General features: G+C 41.9%; 2 protein-coding genes across 4 annotated transcripts in view; one reads left to right on the top strand and one right to left on the bottom strand.

Annotated features, from left to right (window-relative positions):
* The window catches only part of LOC115139388 (polypeptide N-acetylgalactosaminyltransferase 14-like), a 116,091-nt gene extending 101,351 nt beyond the window's left edge, over window positions 1–14,740 (bottom strand). Inside the window, exon 1 of one of the 2 annotated variants that reach the window (XM_065026346.1) lies at window positions 14,389–14,740. In XM_065026346.1, the coding sequence (XP_064882418.1) occupies window positions 14,389–14,520 (132 nt within the window). In that variant the 5' untranslated portion in view covers window positions 14,521–14,740. The remainder of the gene's footprint in view (window positions 1–14,388) is intronic. The other variant, XM_029676707.2, reaches the window with a different exon arrangement.
* Window positions 14,741–16,333: 1,593 nt separating this feature from the next.
* Window positions 16,334–26,915, top strand: part of LOC115139387 (EH domain-containing protein 3-like) — a 34,091-nt gene continuing 23,509 nt past the window's right edge. The window contains exons 1-4 of one of the 2 annotated variants that reach the window (XM_029676706.2): window positions 16,334–16,550; window positions 16,954–17,151; window positions 20,168–20,344; window positions 25,703–25,800. In XM_029676706.2, coding sequence (XP_029532566.2) covers window positions 16,549–16,550; window positions 16,954–17,151; window positions 20,168–20,344; window positions 25,703–25,800 — 475 coding nt within the window. In that variant the 5' untranslated portion in view covers window positions 16,334–16,548. Of the gene's footprint in view, window positions 17,152–20,167; window positions 20,345–25,702; window positions 25,801–26,915 lie in introns of both variants that reach the window. The other variant, XM_029676705.2, reaches the window with a different exon arrangement.

Genomic DNA, 26,915 nt, shown 5'->3' with positions numbered 1-26,915 from the left:
AGAGAGAGAGAGAGAGAGAGAGAGAGAGAGAGAGAGAGAGAGAGAGAGAGAGCGAGAGAGAGAGAGAGAGAGAGAGAGAGAGAGAGAGAGAGAGAGACACACAGAGAGAGACACAGAGAGAGACAGAGAGAGATTGGTCAGTGTTTTTATTATTTTGGAACTGTGTGTTTACTGTTAAATAAGATTTTTGATTTCACTTTTGTTTATTATCTAGTTCACTTACTTTGGCAATGTTAACATATGTTTCCCATACCAAAAAAAAAACGTAAATTGAATTGAAACAATTGAGAGGGAGATATATCAAAGTGCCTGGGCATGGTGCATGGTGGGTAAATGATAGATGTGTGTTTGGTCCAATGTAGGTGTAGTTTCCGTCCCCCTGGGTATCACAGAAACAGTCAGTCATTATGACAGGCAGAGGCAGCCCTGACCTGTAGAATGTTAACACATCCCTCTTGCTGATGACAGCCCATTCATTTTTCAACTTCCAGGTCAGGGTTAGCACATTGTGCCGAGGTGATTTCATAGGGAGGGAAAATGTTCTTCTGTGTGATGTGTTCTCGTCCCTGTACTGGAGGGTAAACAGAGAAATACAGAGGAGTATGGGTAGAGGCATTGGATTGTCAAATCTTGCTTACGCAACACAAAATACAATTCATTGGATTTTTCATACAGTTGGTGTGACTAGAAAGCCTTATCTGTATCTGTGATTATACAGTGTAGGCCAAAGTAATCCTCCTTCTCCTAGTCATTTACAAAATAGCCTCCAACACCCTACTCAACAAATTGGATGCAGTCTATCACAGTGCCATCCGTTTTGTCACCAAAGCCCCATATACTACCCACCACTGCGACCTGTAAGCTCTAGTTGGCTGGCCCTCGCTTCATACTCGTCGCCAAACCCACTGGCTCTAGGTCATCTACAAGACCCTGCTAGGTAAAGTCCCGCCTTATCTCTGATCGCTGGTCACCATAGAAGCACGAGCTGCAGCAGGTATATCTCACTTGTCACCCCCAAAGCCAATTCTTCCTTTGGCCGCCTCTCCTTCCAGTTCTCTGCTGCCAATGACTGGAACGAACGACAAAAATCTCTGAAACTGGAAACACTTATCTCCCTCACTAGCTTTAAGCACCAGCTGTCAGAGCAGCTCACAGATCACTGCACCTGTACATAGCCAATCTATAAATAGCCCAAACAACTACCTCTTCCCCTACTGTATTTATTTATTTTGCTTCTTTGCACCCCAGTATTTCTACTTTGCACACTCATCTACTGTTGAATCTACCATTCCAGTGTTTTAATTGCTATATTGTATTTACTTCGCCACCATGGCCTATTTATTGCCTTTACCTCCCTTATCTCAGCTGATTTGCTCACATTGTATATAGACTTATTTTTCTACTGTATTATTGACTGTATGTTTGTTTTACTCCATGTGTAACTCTGTGTTGTTGTATGTGTCGAACTGCTTTGCTTTATTTTGGCCAGGTCGCAATTGCAAATGAGTACTTGTTCTCAACTTGCCTACCTGGTTAAATAAAGGTGAAATCAAATTAATCAAATTAAAATAAATAAACTAAAAAGTCACTGCCTTTATCCCTGCCCTTGTCGAGGGCCACATTGATTCAAGGTGGAAAAACAAGATACTTGGAAATGGTATCATTGCATCATCATCATGAATTGTTCTAATAAATTGTACTTTGTTTGACTTCTCTTGTCCTTCTCTTCATTTCTTATTTGGTGCTACTGTAGCCAGTGTTTATTTAGCCCAACACTGCAGAGCAGGGGTGTGTCAATACTGGTGACAAGACTATCTTATAAAGGACGGAACACAATCAGGTAAATCAGCAGTCATCAACAAAGAGTGAAAAAAGGGACTTTTACAACGACCACCTTTTACATTGTTTTCTGGTTGCACCAATCTATCTCTGTCTAATGCTTCCTCTCTTTTTCAATGGGTAATGTTGGAATGGTGCTTGCCGCAATACAGGGTGGAGAAAACACAGTCAGTCATATGAATCATTGCAGCAGTGGGAGGAGAGCAAGAGGACGTGATATTGGTCTGGCAGTTGTTACATGGAATGTGCTGTTTTCTGTGTGTGTGTGTGTGTGTGTGTGTGCGTGTGTATGTGTACATATACAGTTGAAGTCGTAAGTTTACATACACTTCGGCATCATTTTTATGGATATATACACTTAGGTTGGAGTATTAAAACTCGTTTTGCAACAACTCCACACATTTCTTGTTAACAAACTATAGTTTTGGCAAGTCGGTCATGACATCTACTTTGTGCATGACACAAGTCATGTTTTCCAACTATTTTTCCAACAATTGTTTACAGACAGATTATTTCACTTATAATTCACTGTATCACAATTCCAGTGGATCAGAATTTTACATACACTAAGTTGACTGTAAACAGCTTGGAAAATTCCAGAAAATGATGTCATGGCTTTAGAAGCTACTGATAGGCTAATTACCTGTACCTGTGGATGTATTTCAAGGCCTACCTTCAAACTCAGTGCCTCTTTGCTTGACAGCATGGGAAAATCAAAAGAAATCAGCCAAGACCAAGACAGACATTTTTTTTGTAGACCTCCACGTCTGGTTCATCCTTGGGAGCAATTTCCAAACCCCTGAAGGTACCACGTTCATCTGTACAGATGATGAACGTACTTTGGTGCGAAAAGTGCAAATCAATCCCAGACTACAGTTTGCATTCATTCTCTCTACTATTATTCTGACATTTCACATTCTTAAAATAAAGTGGTGATCCTAGCCGACATAAGACACTGAATTTCTACTAGGATTAAATGTCAGGAATTGTGAAAAACTGAGTTTAAATGTATTTGGCTAAGGTGTATGTAAACTTCTGACTTCAACTGTATGCGTCAAAAGCATGTCTAAATGTGGCAGGAGGTCAAGTATAAATCAAAGCAAACATAAATAGGCTATTTGAGTGCTCCCTGAGCAGGCCTCCTTTCTGGGAACAGACAAGTGCTTTTTATCGCCAACGCACACACATTATAGCTATTTTCACGTATCCATCATACCTTGTACCAAAGCATAATGGCATTGGAACATCCAACGGTTCCCTACATATAGTATAAATAGCTCTCTCAGTCCCATGTCTCAATTCCCATGCAAATCAAATGGGTGAGTATGAAGTGAATCATTTGTTTGTCATTTAATTTTGTCACTGTAGCAGTGGAAACCCGTATCTCCAGGGCTAAGTGGGTCTAGTTCCAACATGCTGAAGAAGTGGAGCAAAAAAATAATAATCAACAACCGCATTTGAGGTACACAGCACTGGAAGCGATTTTGATCAATCGCATCTAAACCATACTGTATGAAAGCTGAGCCGGCTGATGTTTCTATTAAATATTCACTTTGATTCCCTTTTTGCTTTTCTGCATTTGGCGTCTGGAGAAACCAACCTCTCCATTTTTTTAACCAGCATAAACACACCAAATGTGTTTGTCAGAGAGTTTGACTCTTGCCTCTTTTGATCACTGAGGCACTGGGGTTTAGCAGGCCTACTAAGGTTCTGTGTTCTGGTTGACAACTTGTTGACTTTGCCATGATTGGCTGCTGCATGTGGTCCACTTGAAATGAATGGAAATGGAAATTGGATGTATGGAGTGCAGATTTCTTACAGAAATACCATACTAATATGTGAGTCATTTCTAACTGGTAACCCTGTGGGTGACTCCACTCCAGGGCAGGATGTACAGTATATAATGGTCCCTGTGCTGCGTTTCAAGCTGAATAGGCACCTAAGAGGCTACTTGAATCTAATTTTGTTAAGTTTAGAAAATCTTTTCGGGGAGGGGGACATTGCGAACATAGCTGAATATCTGAGAGCCATGGAACATGTTCTCCTTTACTAAGGTCAAGAAAATGAAAAAACAATAAAAGCGCATCAAGGTTTCTATGGTAGAAATTCTCTCCCTGTTGCTGCCTGTGCTGCCACTGCATCCCGGGCACCAAATTGAATTATAGAGCATGTCTTTCAAGCTGGGGGGACAATAAAGCAACAGAAAATTCCAGGTGCCCCCCCCTTCCAGCAGGCTTCAGAAAAACATCAGTGGTGAGATTATCAAAGCGGCTGCGGGCAACAGACCGAAAAACTAATAACTGGGGCGCTTCCTTGCCGGACACAGGTCTCCGAGTGTTATTTTGGTAGCTGGGAGAGAAATTGTCTGAAAGGCAATAAGCTGAATAGCCCCCATATTAACTAAATTCACACAAATGTGCCAGCACCCAGGCATCAAGGTGTATAGACTTTGTGTGCCTCTAAATCCTTTTCATTATAACCTCAGATTCAGGCAGTGTTTGAGCTGAGCCTGAGTTGAGAGAAATCTGCTGGGCTTTCATAAAGTTAGAAGAAATATCCATATTTTTTCACTCTGGGAAAAAAAAACCTGTTGATCACACAAAAGTAAAATGTTCATATTCAGCAATCCAATTGGTAACACTTTTTCCTCTATACAAGAGAGATGTAATAAACTATCATTTTATTACATGGCTATATACTGTGTATATACATTCTTAATCATCAAACAAACAACAACAATCCCTGAAGGTGAATTTCATTTTTCATTTTCTCTTAGCTTTAGTCTCAGGTTTGATTCATGTGTGAGGCCATCTACATGAATCCTCTATGATGTAACTCTGCTCACAGACACACTATGAAAGCTCAATGTGTGACAGCGAACACTGCAGATTCTCAGCTCTAAAGCCATCCGCTTAACGGCACCAATTTCTCAGGGAAATACCAAACGTGACAAGTTAGTTTATTCCTTTCACTTGGGTGTGTGATCCCTCTCCACTGTCAACATCTTCCTCACTGACTCCGGTTGAAATCAGACTCTTTCACATGAATGACTTCAAACAAAAAGAAGGTGGTACGTTCTCTTCTCTAAATGGTTTTATTTGCTCTTTGTCACTATTCTGTCTTTAGAACGTCACTCGCTCTGTCTAGCGCATTGAGAAATAGCTCTAGCAGCACTGACTAAATAAGATTGATGCCTCAATTCTTGGGAGATAAAGGTGAAAATTACAAATGTGCAGCAAAAGCAGACATTTTCTAGGGAGATCGAAAAACACATTGGTTACAACTGACAGCCCATTTAGAATAAATGTATATAATTTTTCCATTTTTCCAGACAGAATCCCATCAGCCCTGTTTGAATGTTTCAGCATTTCAGCAGCAGCAGTGTTGTGCCATTACAATGCTGTATGGGTGGGAAGGTTATTATCAAGCAGGCAATATGTGTGTGTGTGTGTGTGTGTGTGTGTGTGTGTGTGTGTGTGTGTGTGTGTGTGTGTGTGTGTGTGTGTGTGTGTGTGTGTGTGTGTGTGTGTGTGTGTGTGTGTGTGTGTGTGTGTGTGTGTGTGTGTGTGTGTGTGTGTGTGTGTGTGTGTGTGCTTGCGTGCGTGCGTGCGTGTGTGTGAGGATGGTATGATTTATTGATCTGCTCCTCATAATAGGGGGAATAACTCCTCCGGGCATGGTAATGACTGCAAAACAGCCCTATCACAGCACTTAGCTAAGAGTAACAGTCTAACAGCCTCTGCTAAGGCAATTTCTTTCAATATCAAACTGGGAATAGCAAAATGATTAACACATATTAAATGAGGCATGCTACTGTTTTTCTCTTTAACAGGAGATGGGTTTTGGGTAACACTTTGAGAGTAAATATTAAAAAGGACACTGCATATTTTGCTAAGTGTTTAAGTGTTTTCATAGTTCCTTCAGTCGATCCCATCCTGCTTGCCTAAGGCTTACAATAACACTCACTTTTTACACTTACTGTGCAAACACCACGTCAGAGAAAATGAAAGGCCTTGTGCACAAGGACAGTGCCTCCTTTCAATGGCTACTCTATAACCACAAACACTCCGCTCCCTTCAAGATGACTCAATATCCCATAGTTTGACTCCATCCACAGTAATCCTAGCACATTCATATAACACCTACTGTACCAATCCTGAAGATGTGGTGCGGCAATCCTTACATGTAAAACATATTCATTCCCAGCTTCAGTCATTTTCATCCTCAGAACTCATTTTATTTCTCCCTCGTTGCTCTACTAGCAATGGGAAAAATAACAAAAATTCAATTTCATACGAGGTAGAAATGTGTCATTCCAATCATGTGGACGAGAGCATTCGGGAGTCATTGGCATTGTGATACAAAAGCGGAACACTGTGATTGGAACATCTGTCTTGTTTGTTCACCAGGTGAGAGTTACATTGGGAACAGACATGTCATGAGAAATAACAGAGTTGTTGAGAGCTGGAGGAATGTAAGGTAGGTAAGGTAAGGTTATTTTATGACATAGAGGGAAAAATAGAAGAACCCAGTATGGCTGAGAAAAACACACGCCGTGTCTATGAGAATTGTTCTCCTGAAAACAATCATTGTGTGCTATACATCCTACGAGTCATTTAAGTTTACAGTACAACTTAAAAACATAATAATGACCCGATTATCCTAAGGTTACATAGTAGTTAGATTCCCCACACACAGCTCCAGGCGAGTCTCAACCACATGCCAAGCACCGTACAAACTTAAGCTTCGGAAAAGTGTGCTGCTGAAATGCCACACAAAAAGAGATGTAAGACGCATAATAAAAGCCTAGCGGCAGACAACTGATTCAGAAAAGAAAAGTATATCGTTGGGGATGAAAAGGCTGAGCGAGATCCCCTATGGGATCTGTGCTTTGTGCTGCACAAGCTTCCTCTGCAGAACAGCTCCCAATCTGCATCAGGAATAGCTCAAAGACCCCCAAAAGACAGAGCTTGAGGGGGAAGAGAAACTGCTGTGTTCTTCAAAGGAAGGATGAATCCATGCTCTGCTATAGATATCCTTAGGCAGTCTGCAGCTTTTATTGTTCACAAAGCAGCTAGGTAAACAAACCTACATGGTCTTCTGAGATAGATGGGAGGGGTTGAGGGTAGCTGAAGGATGGGACTAAAAACAAACAAAAGATAGCTATTGTAAAATATACAGTGTCTGTAAAATGTATATAGTACGTATAGTACGTATGGAAGTAGAAGTCTAAGTGTTGTTGTCCATTAGTTTACTCCAATTAGGGGAGGGGTGGTAGGGTTACAGGAAAATAATAAAGGAAAATATTTTTTTTAAGTATATATTTTATATATACAGGACCAGTCAAAAGTTTGGACACAGCTACTCATTCAAGAGTTTTCCTTTATTTTTTACTATTTTCTTCATTGTAGAATAATAGTGAAAACATCAAAACTATGAAATAACACATATGGAATCATGTAGTAACCAAAAAGGTTATAAACTCAAATACATTTTATATTTGAGATTCTAAAAAGTAGCCAACTTTGCCTTGACGACAGCTTTGGACACTCTTGGCATTCTCTCAAACCAGCTTCATGAGGTAGTCACCTGAAATGCATTTCAATTAACAGGTGTGCCATGTTTATGGAATTTCTTTCCTTTTTAATGTGTTTGTGCCGTGACTTCCGGTTCCTCTCCTTGTTCGGGCGGCGCTCGGCGGTCGGCGTCGCCTGTCTTCTAACCATCATCAATCCACTTTTCATTTTCCATTTGTTTTGTCTTGTCTTCTCACACACCTGGTCTTAATATCTCTCATTACATGTTGTGTATGACATGTTGTGTACCCTCCATGTCTTTGTGCGGAATTGTTTATTGTAAGTGCATGTGCACATTTTCTCTGGTGCGCGACGGGTTTTGTACCCATTTGTTTATTGTTCTGGTTTCCGGTGGTTTTATGAATACAACTGCCCCGTTGATTACCCAGTTTTGCTCTCCTGCGCCTGACTTCCCTGTCGCCAGGTACGCACTCCCTTACAGTTTGAGCCAAATAGTTGTGTTAACAACCTAGGGGTGGTATACAGAAGATAGCCCTGTTCGGTAAAAGACCAAGTCCATATTACGGCAAGAACAGCTTAAATAAGCAAAGAGAAATGACAGTCCATCATTACTTTAAGACATGAAGGTAAGTCAATATGGAACATTTCAAGAACTTTGAAAGTTTCTTCAAGTACAGTCTCAAAAACCATCAAGCGCTATGATGAAACTGGCTCTCATGATGACAGCCACAGGAAAGGAAGACCCAGATTACCTCTGCTGCAGAGGATAAGTTCCTTAGAGTTACCAGTCTCAGAAATTGCAGCCCAAATAAATGCTTCAGAGTTCAAGTAACAGACACATCTCAACATCAACTGTTCAGAGGAGACTGTGTCAATCAGGCCTTCGTGGTCTAATTGCTGCAAAGAAACCACTACTAAAGAACACCAATAAGAAGAAGAGACAAAATACGAGCAATGGACATTAGACCGGTGGATATCTGTCCTTTGGTCTGATGAGTCCAAATGTTAGATTTTTGGTTCCAACCGCAGTGTCTTTGTGAGACGCAGAGTAGGTGAACGGATGATCTCCACGTGTGTGGTTCCCACCGTGAAGCATGGAGAATGAGGTGTGATGGTGCTTTGCTGGTGACACTGTCAGTGATTTATTTAGAATTCAAGGCACACTTAACCAGCATGGCTACCACAACATTCTGCAGTGATACGCCATCCCATCTGGTTTGCGCTTAGTGGGACTATTATTTGTTTTTCAACAGAACTATGACCCATAACACACCTCCAGGCTGTGTAAGGGCTATTTGATCAAGAAGGAGAGTGATGGAGTGCTGTGTCAGATGACCTGGCCTCCACAACCCAATTGGGATGAGTTGGACCTCAGAGTGAAGGAAAAGCAGCCAACAAGTGCTCAGCATATGTGGGAACTCCTTCAAGATGGTTGGAAAAGCAATCCTCATGAAGCTGGTTCAGAGAATGCCAAGAGTGTTTAAAGCTATCATCAAGGAAAAGGGTGGCTACTTTGAAGAATCTCAAATATAAATATATTTTGATTTATTTAGTTATTGGTTATTACATGATTTCATATGTGTTATTTCCTAGTTTTGATGTCATCTATTATTCTGCAATGTAGAAAATAGTAAAAAGAAAGAAAAACCGTGGAATAAGTAGATATGTCCAAACTTTTGACTGGTACTGTATATTTACCATAAATATATATGGGGGACTGGAAATGATACAGACATTTACATTAATGGAAGCCACACTCTATCTGCAGTATTAAAGCTGACCTACCCCCTGAAAAAATGTAATACAAAAATAAACTACGTGGTGAGAGTACACTGAGTGGGAATATTGCATTTGCATTTGAATGACAGATACCCACAATGTATGTTTTATTATCTGTGCAGCAGCATTTCCCACAGACTACCCATTTTTCTGGTCTGCTTACTCTACAAATCCTTTCTTACAAGTCCTCAACCCATTACTCAGCGTCTTGAAAATATTTTTGATTTATTTCAATGTTTTACCCAACGTTGAAACTCATCAGCATGAACATTCCAACATGAAACTTTACTCCAGAAACCCAAACACCATCTCAGACTAAAACATACTTGTCACGACTTCGGCCGAAGTTGGTCCCTCTCCTTCTTCGGGCGGTGTATATTCGTCCGACGGAGCGTGTCGGGGATTTGATGGCACCTGGGTCAGCGCTCCATACTCGTCCTGAGGTGCGTGTTAGTCGGCTGGTGAAAATTGTGCCAGCCTCACGCACTAGGCCTCCTGTGTACCTACCTAGCCTTGCACGTCCTGTGCCAGTCCTGCTCTCAGGCTCTCCAGTACACCTTCACGTTCCGGTCCATCATGTGCCACCTTCACACACCAGTCCTCCGGTGGCAGCTGCCCGCACCAGGCTTCCTGTGCGTGTCCTCGGTCCAGTACCACCAGTTCCAGCACCACGCACCAGGCCTTCAGTGCGTCCCGCCTGTGTGGTGCAGCCAGAGCCTTCCTCCTCTACAGCGCTGCCGAAGCCTCCCACCTGTTCAGCGCAGCCAGAGCCTTCCTCCTCTACAGCGCTGCCGGAGCCTCCCGCCTGTTCAGCGCAGCCAGAGCCTTCCTCCTCTACAGCGCTGCCGGAGCCTCCCGCCTGTTCAGAGCAGCCAGAGCATTTCTCCTCTCCTGCGCTGCCGGAGTCTCCTGCATGTTCGGAGCAGCCAGAGCTGTCAGCCTGCATGGAGCAGCCAGAGCTGTCAGCCTGCATGGAGCAGCCAGAGCTGTCAGCCTGCATGGAGCAGCCAGAGCTGTCAGCCTGCATGGAGCAGCCAGAGCTGTCAGCCTGCATGGAGCAGCCAGAGCTGCCAGGTTGCAGGGAGCAGCCAGAGCTGCCAGTCTGCATAGATCTGCCAGTCAACCAGACTCTTCCAGATCTGCCAGTCAACCAGACTCTTCCAGATCTGCCAGTCAACCAGACTCTTCCAGATCCGCCAGCCAGCCAGGATCTGCCGGAGCCAACTACCTGCCTGAGCTTCCTCTCAGTGCTGAGCTTCCTCTCAGTGCTGAGCTTCCTCTCAGTGCTGGGCTTCCCCTTAGTGCTGGGCTTCCCCTTAGTGCTGGGCTTCCCCTTAGTGCTGGGCTTCCCCTGGGCTTCCCCTTAGTGCTGGGCTTCCCCTTAGTGCTGGGCTTCCCCTCAGTGTTGAGCTTCCCCTCAGTGTTGAGCTTCCCCTCAGTCCCGAGCTTCCCCTCAGTCCCGAGCTGCCCCTCAGTCCCGAGCTGCCCCTCAGTCACGAGCTGCCCCTCAGTCCAGTGGGGTTCTGGGTGAGGACTATTAGGCCATGGTCGGCGGCGAGGGTGGATTATCCCAGGACACGAGGGGGACACGAGGGGGAGGAACTATGACATTTATGGAGTGGGGTCCACGTCCCGAGCCGGAGCCGCCACCATGCACCATGTTCCTGTCTTTGTGTTAGTTAGCACCAGACAGGCTGTATAGGTTTTCACGTTCCGTTTGTTGTTTTGTATATTTATTTAGTTATTTAGTTATGTATCGTTCTATTTCATTAAAGAACATGAGTAACCACCACGCTGCATTTTGGTCCGCTCTTCTTTCAACAGACGAACGCCATTACACTTGCAGGCCTGATGTGACCTGTAAACCAGGAGTTTCTTAACACCACTGTGTTAGGTTAAAATTAGGCCATTGAAGTAAGGCCTTATGATATATGTATTGTATTGTTATAGAGTTACATTTTAATAATAGCATTCGCCTAGGTACTCCGTTGGTGAAAGCCACAGGCCTTTAAAAGGGAAGAACTTTCAAATTGAAATCTATTGGACACATTAGCAAACTTGAGGGAATCCTATTTGAGTCAGAAAAGGATATTCATATGATAGGTAAGATATAAAAAACCTTGCAGAGACCCTATCCAACTGACAATCTCTTTAAAAAATATATCAGCTATTGGAACCAAGACTTAAAAATAACTGATATTGGTACAATATTTTTATTTAACCTTTATTTAACTACGCAAGTCAGTTAAGAAAAAATATTATTTTACAATGACGGCCTACCCTGGCCAAACCCTCCCCTAACCCGAACGACACTGGGCCAATTGTGCACCGCCTTATGGGACAACCCGATCACAGCCGGTTGTGATACAGCCTGGAATCAAACCAGGGTCTGTAGTGGTGCCTCTAGCACTGAGATGCAGTGACTTAGACTGCTGTGCCACTCGGGAGCCCTGATGAAGGGAATGTTGTGTTGGAACATAAATAAATAAATGACAGTTAAACGAAAATGGACGCTTAATCCAGAATATACGAATGTAGAGAATTTATTACACAAGGGACCAAATTCAGAAAATCTACAGCACAATGGCAGAGTCATGTCTTATGTGTAAACTAACAATGACTCAATAATCCATGCCTTTTGGGAATGCTATAAACTCTAAATGTTATGGGTGGGGTTAGAAAGTTGGCTGTCCGAAGTATTTCAATTTAAATGTACTTTTAATCCGTCGGTCTGCATATTTCAAGACATGGCATATGAGGGTGCAGTGAGATACCCGATGGGTTGGACGATACTTTTCTCGTCAATCATCTTGAAAAAAAGGCTATACTTAAAAACTGGAAATCAACCAATCCTCTATCGTTAACACAATGGAAGGGTCAAATGCTTTATTATCGAAATGTTGAAAGTGTGTGGGCGATGAAGAGAAACAAAGTGGTGCAGTTTGAGGCCATGTGGCGAAGAGTGATGCAGGCGCTGAAGATGGGGGTATGAGCAGGTGGATATGGGCAGGGGTGGTGTCGCGGATGTTTCTGTGCGTTTGTATGTTTATGTTTTGTAAATAATAAAATAAGGAAAGAATTTTATAACCACGTCTCTGTCGCTAACAAATACAGTCATGTGTGGTAACGCTACAATTCACTCAAATAAAAAAAGGCACCCTGGGTAATATGCAAACTGGGCTTTACCCCAGGGGTCTCAAACTCATTCCATGAAGGGCCTAGTATCTGCTGGTTTTAGTTTTTACCTTTCAATTAAGACCTAGACAACCAGGTGAGGGGAGTTCCTTACTAATGAGTGACCTTAATTCATCAATCAAGTATAAGGAAGGAGTGAAAACCCACACACACTTAGCCCTCGATGAAATGAGTTTGGAAGATTTGCTTTACACCATTCAGTGTTACAACAAAAACTATTTAGTGTAACACTACAGGTGATCCTTTCTTACAGCGTGAGCACTAAGCAAAGTGAGTCAAGTCTACTCTAAATCAAGTGTTATGTTTTACACTGTAGGTGCTGCATATTACTCTACAGTAGAATTATGCAAACACCATAATCAAGTTAATTTGACACTTTCCAAGTTAAATGGAGAACACTGCAACAGAATTAAATCTTTAACACTTTCAAACGTGTTATTTTAAAACCAGTACAGTGGGAATCATACGTTCACTGAAAATAGTGTACATTTAACACTTTCAAACGTGTTATTTTAAAACCAGTACAGTGGGAATCATACGTTCACTGAAAATAGTGTACATTTCACACTTTCCGAGTGAAATGTACACCATTGATTTTGGTGTGTACCATTTTGAAACTGAATCATCAATCCAGCCGAGTGCCTACATCACAAGTGTAATTCCACCATTCAGCTCCCACACTGAAAAGCACTCACTTCCTCATTTGCCTGAGGAATTCTGAGTGGCATACAACACTTTTAGCAGTAAGCTTTTGAAACCCCCCCAGATATACCACAATAACTGGACCACAAAATATGATCAAATCTGTCTTCTGCACTGCACAAAACAAGTTATACTTCAGGGGGGAAAGCGGCAATGGTTTCATTAAAGCTGCCTTTATAAAACAGGAGTATTAGGCATAGAAATGTGTCTGCTGTAAAAAGGTTACATCTTTGATGGCTATAATTGCCCCAGTCTGACTGTCTTGGTAAAGGTAGACAGTGTTATTCCATCACATTATGTCCTTCAGCTCATTCAAAATGTATTTTCACACAGGGACCACCTATTACAAGTCAATGATTTAACCTATTGTCTGATAATGCTGCATTTTCAGACACAAGTACAGAACATCTAAGACCAGGTGGCTATAAAGGGCCAATAGGCAGAAATTCATGGATACAGTTTAAATTATGTTAACAACAGATTGAGGAATTGCGGAATTCGTGTATTTGAGGAATTCATATAGGAATTCATGTATCAGTGTTTAATAACTGATAACTTGTGCAAGATGCATTTCATAGGCTATCGGATGTTTATTCCGTTAAATATTATATGATTACAACTGTATCTTCTTTTCACTTTGGAACGTACAGAAATCTCATCTAAATATCAATAAACTACTTATAAACACATTATTATGTATCCTGATGCCTAGTCACTTTACCCCTATACATATCTATAACTATACCTCCAGTATCCCTGCACATTGTACATGCTTTATGATACTGGAACTGACTGACCCTGTATATCGTATGCTTACGTTTCTCGTGTTCTTCTTATATCTTGTTTTTTATTTAATGTGTGTTTTTGTTCAACCTAATATTATTTTTAGTTTTACATTGCTATTGATTGCTGCATTTTTGGAGTTTAGAGCTAGCAAGAAAGGCATTTCACTGTACTTGTGGGTGTGACATTAAAACCTGAAACTTTTAACCACTTGAAACTGCACTTTGCAATAGATAATGTATGCAGACAAATTCATTCAATCCTGAATTTTTTTAAAGTTAGGAAAAACTGGTTGTATGTAGTCTGCAAACTTCTAGAAAGCAATATAGAGAGGGAGCCGTGATACTCTTTCTGCATATAGCTCCGTGGAAATTCTGACACCCTCTCAAACCTCATTAAATATTTTCCTAGAAACACGCATTACCTGCGCGCACCTAGCACTCTTCTGTATATTGGTACAAGTTTAGACTACACAACTGCTAAATGCATAGGAAGTGATATTGTGTGATATAGGTAAAATGATTATCGAATAAGAACTGATAGTGTTGCTTACCTTTCCGTACTGTGCGTCTTTAGTCCCCAGGTCCGATACTTTCTGCCTACTTAAGAGTATCAAATACAGTAGTGCAGCAATCCAACAAAGCACCACCAATGCCAAAGTCAGCTTTCGGGAAAGCCGTTTCATTTTCCTATGAGTTACTGGAGCAGATATCCCCGCTTTATTGGCGCTGGGCAATCTACGAGAAGCACATTTCTAGGAATTCTATGAAAGTCGGTTGTGGAGATGTGGTTTTGCGCGCTGCTCTCACATTCTCTGGTTCTCTTCTCGAGCGCTGCACGCTCGCTCCAGACGCATTCCCTGGTTGCGAGAATGTCTATGACGGGACTGGTAGTAGGCTGTTACACAGCGATGACTCGCTGGAGCTACGAAGTACTATACTGGAATCGGTCCAGCTCGATAAAAATCAGCCGGTTGGGGGTATCTATAAAATCGAATGGGTTTAGCACCACCTACCGTGTAAATCATAATGTACAAGGTTCTGTAGTCTATTGTACTTGCAATGTATGTATGCAGTAATAAATATCGTCTATAATCAACCATGCAGCCTAATTAATCTCAAGTTTTTTTTTACAGAGTTATGGGTTATTATAATACTGGTGACCCAGCTAGGTCACCAGTGATACCAGCCAGTATTCGACGTTCATCAATGTCTGAGGATATCGGGTGACAATGTGGAAACCTGCCACTAGGGGTAACAGTCAGCGAGGTTACCTTCAAGTAGGTTTCGGTTTTGCTAGGTTATTGTGGATGGGGATGGTGGACCGGTGGCAGCATCTGATTCCAAAGGTTGTAAATTCGAATCTAGCAATATAAAGTTGTTTTTAGTTTTAAGCCTTTCCCAAATCTTAACCCTTACGTTAACCATTGGGAGTTTTTGGCTAACCTTAAGCTTTCGGAATGAATACCCAAACTTAACCCTAACCTTAACCCTAACAAATTCTGAGGTGGTGCATAAACTTAACCCGAAACACTTCGAAATGTGACATTTGCAACAACTTTGCAATGTTATGTTTGAGAAACATGGATGAATGTCTAATTCTGACGGGAGCCTGTGAGAGCTAGGTGCAGTGACCATTGAACAGGTGGGACTAGGTCTGGTGACAAAAAAGAACAAATATCTTTATTTACAATTCCCGAATTCATCCTATATATTGTGCTGTACTTTTGATATTGACTAATCTCACTTCGATTTACTTCTAAACTGAATTTACAGACCTTAAAAAAATAGCAAACGGATCAAAAAAGTATTATCTTGTTGCACCATCTAGTGGTGGTCAATCGTCGAATAATCCATAAACCATAAACTATTGTATGCTTACATGTTGTCCAGCAGGTGTCATACTGGTATGTAGAATAGACTGTAAGGGAAAGGATAGATGTCTTGCTATGGTCTCTGCCCCTCTCTCTAAATTTGGACAATTGTGTCTCTACAACTTTTGACATCACTGTAGACCATACATTCTACACCGTAGACCTACAATAGACTTGAGACAGTTACGTTGTATCCTCTCCTCAATTTAGTTCCATTGTGCTCTCCTTTAATTGTGAGCTGCATCATAAGGACACTTTTTTGTAACACTTTTGTATTTTCTATTTTTATTAAAGAGAAGATTTTATTACAATATTGTTTTTATATAAAGTCAACACTTTATATATTTGCGCGTACCAGTATATATATATATTAAATGACACAAGCAATATATGTGTAGGTATATGGAAATGTTGACATGGATCTTTTCTATTGGGAGATTGTTATAAACCATAAACTTGCAATTTATGATTGATACAATGTGTATAGCAATTTTGCGATCACCCATTGTTTGTTACGTTGTATTACCACTAGAGGAGCATCAACAATGAGATGCTAGTGGTCCCTCATCCGCTAATATGGCGCTGCCATCACTGCCTTCAGTCGCTGTAATACTGGGTGGGGTTTTGCCAGTAGTTGGGCATTTCCTTTCGGATTAGATTTCGTTGTCAGACTGGTATTTAAATATGCTGCAGTAACGAAGCCGGGGAAGCCAGTGGAAACCAGTGACCGCTCAAGATTCTACGCTATATTATACCTGTATTATTGTTTTCTTCATTTGGTTCGAAAAAGGTATATTATATAGAACAGTATTTTGAAGATTCAACCGCGTCAGAATTCAAATGTAAGACGACATCACAATTTGCCAGCTTGATACGTGGATCATTTTTGGGATTCCTCTACAGTTTGAATGAAAATCGTGCTTTTTAGCTGTGATATGTAAATGTGCATGTAAAAATGACTTAGGATCACTAGTATGTGTTTAGTCTAGTCAAGTTACTGGCTTATAGTGGTCTGTGCATCTTTGTCTCGTGTTTGGCCTGTAAAGACTTGGGGAACGCTTTCCATTCAAGGATATGTCTGCATAATATTTGATTGAAAGAAAAAACAAACCATCTACTAAACCAATAAGAAAGAGATCATCCGAATTATTTTAATAGAAAAAGCACCAATAGAGGTCCCTATAGAGTATAAGATTGTCCATTGTCGAATTGCATCATGTTCAGCTGGTTGGGTACCGATGACAGGAGGAAGAAGGATCCTGAGGTCTTTCAGACAGTCAGCGATGGCCTCAAGAAGCTCTACAAAACCAAGCTGTTACCCTTGGAGGAACACTACAAATTCCACGAGTTCCACTCGCCCGCCTTAGAGGATGCCGACTTCGACAACAAGCCCATGGTTCTCCTTGTGGGGCAGTATTCCACTGGAAAGACCAGCTTCATACGGTACGTCTGTGTTTGAAATGTGGGTGCTTTGGTTGCTGGTCAGTAGGCCAAAACACTAGTGAGTTTTGTGCACTGATATGCAAAGAGGGGACGTTACATGCATGGCAGGCACTGCATATGTAGAGTTTGATGCAACAAGTTGATTTTTATTGTAGTACAAATGATCCTAGAAAGAGACATCTGTTAGTGTTTGGGTTGACTGGATTCCTGTTCAACCTTGGGCAGATGCAGGTCAAATGTTGACATAGTCTGACTTAGGAGGGATGAGACATTCCAACAGACAAGAGAGCAACCTGCTGAGTTAGCATTCACCTATTATGGTATAGATGACTACAAAACGACACGTACATTATGGAAATCTAGTGGTATTGCATAGTTATAGACATAGATCTACCTATTACTATCCTGTAATCCTCAATGCCATTTTGTGATTACATGTTACACTAATCATTTGCGATGTTCCCCTATAGTCACACCCATAACACAGGAATGTCAGCTGTTCCATTGATTTGTCTGTTAAACTAGTCCATGACCATAGAACAGATCATATTTCCAGCATTTAACTATGGACTGCTATATGGCATGCCAACCATCTCACTTAGTGCTCATCAAAGGAATACAAGAGCAGATGGAAAATCTTGGACCCAAAAGCATGTGTTGGTCTCTCTGAGTCTACCACAAAGCAAACTTTGTATTGGAGATGGGATGGGAGGCAGATATAACTCTCCTTGTATCATTGTTTTTGTGGGGGCATGTTTTCCACATCCAAACTTTACTGGTGAGACTAAGTGAATCCCTCTAGCTGTGCAGTAATGCCAGTGAATACTAGTGCTTTTCCTGCTATCCCAAGGTCAGAAGTGAGATGCAGTCCTCTGCTGTCCTCTCGCTGATAAGCCCTGCTAGTTCCAACCCTTTCATCAGTTCCCTTATTGCTATAGCAACATGTCACTAATAGTTTCCAGAGCGACTAGTCCAGGAGTTCTAGAGAGGCGCGATAAGTTAGAGACATTAGTCTGGAATCATGTAGAGAATGCCCCTGGCCACTGGAAGCACTTACTGTGTATGATCAGCTTTAAAAGTCTGAAAAGCTTTGGGACACACTCACTTCCTATCCCCTTTAAGTTTGTACTATCTAAATGAGTTATTAGCTTTAGGGCGCTGTTACTTCATAGCCCTTCATAGATTGTAGTACTTATTTTCAAACGAGTTATCATGTTTGGGTTAAGTAATTGAATAGTAGGGCTTTGTGCTCATGCTTTTGAACGTGTGGGTGAGAATGACATTGGAGTGTGGGCTGGTTGATAGGGTTCTGTCTCAATCTGGCCATATAACTGGTCTTAATTAGGCAGGCCTTTAAAATCCACAGTGACATGCAAACAACATTCTGTAACCAGGTATGGTCGTGATCCCTTGGTATAGACAGAGGGAGAAATCCCTGAAATCCTCTGATTGATATCAGACATGCTAAATTCCAGGTACATCAATCCCTGGACAAGATTGGATTAGATATGGATCGCATGCCATCTGATAAAAATATCACACATCTAGCAGCTTTCTATATGATGATACTTTAGTTTTTTTGCTAAATAACTTTTTATACTTTATACTTATATTTTATGCTAAAGCCAGACCATACTCTATGTGCACCCACAATAGGAGTCCATTTCTAAAGTTGGAAACATTTGAATGTTTAATCAACTACGGTTCAGCACTGGCCAAGTCGATGGTGGCTTTGTCCCACTGGGCACAGACATCAATTCAGCATCTATTCCACATTGGTTCAATGTCATTTCATTGAAATGACATGGAAACGTCGTTGATTCAACCAATGTGTGCCCTGTGGGGTTTCCTATGCTGCCTGTCATGGTCCAGTCCACTGTCAGAGTTTCTAGAGCTAGCCTCTCCTAATTGCTTTTTTTATTTTACCTTTATTTACCTAGGCAAGTCAGTTAAGAACAAATTCTTATTTACAATGACCGGCTACCAAAAGGCAAAAGGCCTCCTGCGGGGGCAGGGGCTGGGATTGAAATACAAATAAATGAAATAAAGATATAGGACAAAACACATCACGACAAGAGAGACAACACTACATAAAGAGAGACCTAAGACGACAACATACCTAATGGCTTGGGGATAGAGGAAGAGATGGGCAGGGCTAGTTGGGCTACTCTCCTTTTCTCTGTGATTTGTACCCTATGCGAGGTCACTGTCCTGCAGGATAGGGCCATAGGCAGCGTCTTTAGTTTCCTGTGTGCATTGTTCATAGAGGACCTGCAGGCCTATGTGGCAGCTGCAGTAGGGAGAGTTGTTGGGGAAGAGCTAGGCCTGTGTTTGTGTGTGTGCTGACTCCTCAGTCCTCCGTGCTATGAAAGAACACAGGCCTTCTTTCCTCTCTGGTCTGTCTCCTAAACACGTGCGCTGTCCCTGTGCTCTCCATCAGGCCAGTTTCACTCTGCCTCCCTTCCTCTCACTGAAGCCTCAGTGGCAGAGCAGTGGGAAGGTTAAACATCTGGCTCTGGACAGTGCTGCTCATCTACTGTTGGCCATTTACTGCGGCACTATATTATGGATTTAAACAGTGTCTACAGAGAGACCATACTAACTGGCACTGTTGACCCCTATGACAAGATGTGTGTAGAGTGGATATATAGAGTATCAGCTGGTTGACCTCACATCTCTTAGTGCTTTAAAGGTTTAAAGTAGTTTAAAAGGACAACTTCAGTTATAAATTATTAGTATTTACAATTCAATGCATTTCTAGGATTCTGCACATTCTATACAATTATACTACATTTTTAAACATCTGTAATGTCAATTTGGACTGATTGACAATGAAACTCTTGACCGTGACCCTATAATTCAACAATGTTAGTATGTTCTTTTAAAAAGATGGTTAAGTATGATTTTACTTTGTAACTGGTAGGTGTACCGGGCCTGTAAATGTAAAATGTAAACTAAGATAGTGGAGAATAAAATAATGCATAAACAGACATCCATTCCTCCTATTACTCCCCAGGTACCTGTTGGAGCAGGATTTCCCTGGAATGCGGATTGGGCCGGAGCCCACAACAGACTCCTTCATTGCAGTGATGCATGGAGACACGGAGGGGGTGATCCCTGGCAACGCCCTAGTTGTCGACCCCAAGAAACCCTTTAGGAAGCTCAACTCCTTCGGAAATGCCTTTCTCAACAGGTGAGACTATAGCAGTCCACATGTAGTATTCTAGTTGTATGACTCAAGTTTTTATAGAAGGGTTGGTTGTTTAGCAACAAAACCGACACGTGCACAACTATGGTGCAAAACAGACAGGGTTGACTTAGACTGTTGACAACATGTAAACTATATTTAGTCTCTTAATGTTTATTGAAAACGTAAGTACATTTGCACAATGAGCACTTGTTATCGCTCAAATACATTGTTACAGTTGTTGGTTAGCTAGCTAGGGAATTTCAACCATAGCATAGACATGATATCAGTCAAAACGCCTCAAAACAAGACACTAACAAGATACAGTGAACTAAAACGAACCACCTATGATTCCCCACATGGCAGGTTCTTGTCATTGTTGCTAGCTATCTGACCGTTCCGAATCATAACAACACATGCCTTCTGGCCACATCGATGTGTGAACATATTTTTTGTGATGTTGTCAGCCAGCCCGTCTGAACTTGCATATGAAAACTCACATTTCTGATTTATTTTACGATGACTTGTTGTTTTTAGTGGCCTTATCCTTGATGACAGGGCAAATATTCAGTATCTTATTATCTTTCTCCCCCCAAAAATAATTTTGTGCATCAGACAGAATGTGAAAAAAACTCTAAAGGCCCCTGGAGAAGTTCTTAAAATTTGCTTTAAGTTTGTTGTTCCCCTAATTTTTTTCTGTGCTCAAATGCTAGAATATTTATCTAAAACTCTTCTAGTAATCCACTCCTTGTGAGTGCTCTTGCTGAATTCCAATCAGTTTCAGAATACCATTTGATTTGAAATTCCAATATGTTTTGGAATACTCCTTTGTATAAAGTTGGCATGAAACTCACCATCCTTGAGGAAAGGAAAGGGAGGGAGGCGGAATGAGTACAGGAGCGAGAGTGAAAGTTAAGTTTAGCCTTTCTCAGCGGTTGCTGTGTTGAGCTGTGTTTACCATGTCACAGGATGATATCATGACCAGAGACTCCTGAACCTGCCACACATGCTCTACATTCCACCTCTGATTGAATTTCACTCTGCTCACTGCTCAGGGTTTCCCTTAGTTGCAGACTGTCTTTACAGTGCCTTCAGAAAGTATTCACACTCCTTGACATTTTCCACATTTTACAGCCTGAATTTAAAAAGGATTAAATCCAATACAACACATTACTGAGTACTACTCTACATATTTTCAAGCATAGTGGTGGCTGCATCATGTTTTGGGTATGCTTGTAATTGTTACGGACTTTGAAGTTTTTCAGGATAAAAAATAAACAGAATGGAGGTAAGCACAGGCAAAATCATAGAGGAAAACCTGGTTCAGACTGCTTTCCACCAGACGCTGGGAGTTGAATTCACTTTTCAGTAGACAGGACAATAACCTAAAACACAAGGCCAAATATACACTGGAGTTGCTTACCAAGAAGACAGTAAATGTTCTTGAGTGGCCGGGTGACAATTTTGATTTAAATCTGCTTGAAAATCTATGGCAAGACTTAAAAATGGTTGTCTAGCAATGATCAACAACCAATTAGAAAGAGCTTGAATAATTTTTTAAAAGAATAATGGACAGATATTGTACAATCCAGGTGTGCAAAGCTCTTAAGAGACTTAACCAGAAAGACTCACAGCTGTAATGCTGCCAAAGGTGATTCTAACACCACTCAGGGGTGTGACTACTTATGTAAATTAGATATTTCTCTATTTCATTTTCGATACATTTCCTAAAATCAAAATATATACATGTTTTCACTTTGTCATTATGGGGTATTGTGTGTAGATGAATGAAGAACTATTACATTTAAGACATGTGGAATAAGTCGAGGAGTATGAATACTTTCTGAAGGCACTGTGTCGACTGATCAACCCAGGGGGTTTCCACTGTAAGCACAAGGCTCAGTGTGTTTCCTGAGGGAGATGATAGGAATACAGGGCTTGTGATGGTTTCTGCAGGTGGCTCTGACAATGATAAGGAGGAGAACATATGTGTGGAAATAAGGGTTCTTAAGAGTTTTTTTTTTTTTTTTTTTAAGGGTTCTTGGCATAAGGCCGCTGTTTGTTTGCAAACAGGAGAATCAAAAGAGCAGAGGATAGCTCAACTATGTATCTGGCATTCTAGTCTATTGCATTTCCAACATAATTATATATTTCCTATATCAGCATGAACATGTTTTTTTTTTATAGATAAGAAACAGCCAATGTTACAGTTGCATTATTTGGTTGACAAAGCTGTCATTGAATTGGTGAGCGAACGATCATGTGACGCTGTCATGAGAAGCCCTCTGCTGCTTGGTGCAGCTTGCAGACGAGGAGGCCTAACATCCTGTCTGCTGCAGCCTTCCTGTGTTACAGTAACCACTATCGAGATTCAAGAATATGCTTTATACTGTCAATTGAATTTGTCTTATTTTGCCGTTTGAGTTTGAAATGACCAAAGGGGGATATGAAACATATTTTAGTCTAAGAGGTCCATTGAGACCCACCCAGAAAAATTACACATGTTTCTGGGAACAGTTCACATGCTTCAAGACACCAAACTCACTCAGTCTTGTCTTGAAAGGCTACACCAGACCGGTCATTTCCCCTCAGTAATAATTGTCACTTTCATGTACTATGTTTAGGACAGTGGAGACTAATGATAATAATGGCTGAAACGGAGTGAATGGAATGGCATTAAACTCATGTGTTTGGTGTATTTGATACCATTCCACTTAGTCTGCTCCAGCCATTCCCACGAGCCTGTCCTCCAATGAAGGTGCCACCAACCTCCTGTGGTTTAGGAAGTATGATTTGGTTCTAAGTGGTCAATACTTTATTTTACATGAAGAATACCTACAGTATATCACAAAAGTGAGTACACCCCTCACATTTTTGTAAATATTTGAGTATATCTTTTCATGTGACAACACTGAAGAAATTACACTTTGCTACAATGTAAAGTAGTGAGTGTACAGCTTGTATAACAGTGTAAATTTGCTGTCCCCTCAAAATAACTCAACACACAGAATTAATGTCTAAACCGCTGGCATCAAAAGTGAGTACACCCCTAAGTGAAAATGTCCAAATTGGGCCCAATTAGCCATTTTCCCTCCCCGGTGTTATGTGACTCATTAGTGTTACAAGGTTTCAGGTGTGAATGGGGAGCAGGTGTGTTAAATTTGGTGTCATCGCTCTCACACTCCCTCCCTCCTGGTCACTGGAAGTTCAACATGGCACCTCATGGCAAAGAACTCTGAGGATCTGAAAAAAATAATTGTTGCTCTACATAAAGATGGCCTGGGCTATAAGAAGATTGCCAAGACCCTGAAACTGAGCTGCAGCATGGTGGCCAAGACCATACAGCGGTTTAACTGGACAGGTTCCACTCAGAACAGGCCTCGCCATGGTCGACCAAAGAAGTTGAGTGCTCGTGCTCAGCGTCATATCCAGAGGTTGTCTTTGGGAAATAGACGTATGAGTGCTGCCAGCATTGCTGCAGAGGTTGAAGGAGTGGGGGGGTCAGCCTGTCAGTGCGCAGACCATACGCCGTACACTGCATCAAATTGGTCTGCATGGCTGTCGTCCCAGAAGGAAGCCTCTTCTAAAGATGATGCACAAGAAAGCCCGCAAACAGTTTGCTGAAGATAAGCAGACTAAGGACATGGATTACTGGAACCATGTCCTGTGGTCTGATGAGACCAAGATAAACTTATTTGGTTCAGATGGTGTCAAGCGTATGTGGCGGCAACCAGGTGAGGAGTACAAAGACAAGTGTGTCTTGCCTACAGTCAAGCATGGTGGTGGGAGTGTCATGGTCTGGGGCTGCATGAGTGCTGCCGGCACTGGGGAGCTACAGTTCGTTGAGGGAACCATGAATGCAAACATGTACTGTGACATACTGAAGCAGAGCATGATCCCCTCCCTTCGGAGACTGGGCCGCAGGGCAGTATTCCAACATGATAACGACCCCAAACACACCCCAAGACGACTTCTGCCTTGCTAAAGAAGCTGAGGGTAAAGGTGATGGACTGGCCAAGCATGTCTCCAGACCTAAACCCTATTGAGCATCTGTGGGGCATCCTTAAACGGAAGGTGGAGGAGTGCAAGGTCTCTAACTCCGTGATGTCGTCATGGAGGAGTGGTAGAGGACTGCAGTGGCAACCTGTGAAGCTCTGGTGAGCTCCATGCCCAAGAGGGTTAAGGCAGTGCTGGAAAATGATGGTGACCACACAAAATATTGACACTTTGGGCCAAATGTGGACATTTTCACTTAGGGGTGTTGTTACGAATCCCTTTTGGCCCGACAGTCTAGGGGGGATGGTAATGAGACCCGTAACATAACTCATGCAAATTATTATTGTGACAAAGTAAAAGTGTGCACGAAATAACCACGACAACAGAAATCTACCGTCAAACTCTAGGTTTATTTATAAACACACGGTAATGGGGGGAGCAGGAAAAGGGGCTGAGCTGGACCCAAGGAAAGAAACAATAAGTATTCAAAAACACCCCTAAGCTAGACTAGCCTACTTTAACAACAGCTAACTAACTAACCAAAAATACAGTGGGTGGTCCGCCCAGTTCTAACTAGTGTATTTAACAAAGTTCACCTACGGGTAGTGTATGCCCATGGGCGACTTGTCTTGGTTTCCCCCTTTTCCCACCAGCAACACACAAACACCATAACCAAAAACAATACTCACAGGTGATGAAAGTGCTATGGAGGTGCTTTAAACAAAAGAGAGGTTAAGACACAAAGCGAGAGTGAAACACAGAGACCTACAGACATGGCATTTACAGATAGATTGAGCTAGAGATTGCTCCAGAGCAAACAAATGATGGGGTTTTTAAACCATGGGGAAGGAACTGTGATAGGGTAGGAAATAGGAGGAGGTGTGTCTTCTGATTGATGATTGATTGTTGACTGATTGGGGAGTGATGATTTTCACCTGTGAGGGGAGAAGGAGAGAAAAGAAACACACACAGGATACACACACACACAGGATAACTGTATCCGTAACAGGTGTACTCACTTTTGTTGCCAGCGGTTTAGACATTAATGGCTGTGTGTTGAGTTATTTTGAAGGGACAGCAAATTTACACTGTTATACAAGCTGTACACTCACTACTTTACATTGTAGCAAAGTATCATTTCTTCAGTGTTGTCACATGAAAAGATAAACTTACAAAAATGTGAGGGGTGTACTCACTTTTGTGATATACTGTATCTGTCTTTTTGTCCATCTGTGAGTCGGTCTGTCTGTTTGTCTTATGTCCGGCCAACTCTTTTTCTGTGTCAGATTTGATCATGTAAGCTCCGTATTCTTCAGTGTTGAGCTATATATCTGACCATGTCTATGGCCATGTCTGTGTGTTCTGTAGGTTTGTGTGTGCCCAGCTTCCCAACCCTGTTCTCGAGAGCATCAGTGTGATAGATACTCCTGGTATCCTGTCTGGAGAGAAGCAGAGGATCAGCAGAGGTACGGCTCTCAACCCCTCTACCCCTCTCTCAACCCCTCTACCCCTCTCTCAACCCCTCTACCCCTCTCTCAACCTCTCTCAACCCTCTCTCAACCCCTCTACCCCTCTCTCAACCCCTCTACCCCTCTCTCAACCTCTCTCAACCCCTCTCTCTACCCCTCTCTCAACCCCTCCACCTCTCTCAACCCCTGTCTCAACCCCTCCACCTCTCTCCCAACCCCTCCATCCCTCCACCTCTCTCCCAACCCCTCCACCCGTCTTTCACACACTCACTCAGTCCAGGATGGTCACCCTCAGGATTTAGAGATCAAACCATTTACAGACACAAGCACAGCAGTGTTTTATTGCACAACATAGTGAGAAGAAAGAAATCTGACTGAAAACCCTATATTTACTACTACAGAAGTAGTCATAATGCAAATGTGTACAAAAGCAAGACTTGGGAGAAAGTAGTGCTGTATTCTAACGTTAGCAGTGCCTGTTTGATAATCTATTCCCTATATCGTGATAGTGCAAATCAGTCTGTAGCAAAGAAAGTATGTCCTTGAAAAACGCAACATCTGTTACTGCTGGCGGCTTTAGCTCTGTTTTCTCAGCTTCATTACAACAAATTGCCCAAAGGAAAACATTTGTATGATAATGTGGTGACGTTAAACCAGGCCTGTGCTGTTGAACCCACTGAGGGATTTGCATAACCAGTTCTGTATCAAAACATTGTGGCTTCCACACTTCTTACGCCACTTCTGTAATTACTTTATTAGCATTTTCCAGGACACTTTTGAACCTTCATTCCCACAGGGTTTCTATGTTTGTGGTGGAAATAGCAAACAAGCTTCAGATATCCTGCTTCTCGTTGACTGACCTTTAAAACCACATGTAGGAAGACAGTGAAACATGTAGCTGAGGCAGGGTTTTAGTCTGCGTCCAATCCAAATGTGTTGAAAGACACCAGATATCACAGAGAGAGAGATAGTGTATACGACACCGATATGTTTATGGGATTTTATACAACGGGTGGGTCTAATCCTGAATGCTGATTGGTTAAAACTGCATTCCAGCCGGTGTCTATTCCACAAGTTACCACCGGCTAAATCTATGATGTTAAAATGCCTAT

Source organism: Oncorhynchus nerka, linkage group LG13 (assembly GCF_034236695.1).
Source record: "Oncorhynchus nerka isolate Pitt River linkage group LG13, Oner_Uvic_2.0, whole genome shotgun sequence".
Classification (NCBI taxonomy): domain Eukaryota; kingdom Metazoa; phylum Chordata; class Actinopteri; order Salmoniformes; family Salmonidae; genus Oncorhynchus; species Oncorhynchus nerka.
The sequence above is the reverse complement of the archived record's forward strand: the minus strand, read 5'-3'. Positions and strand labels throughout refer to the sequence as shown.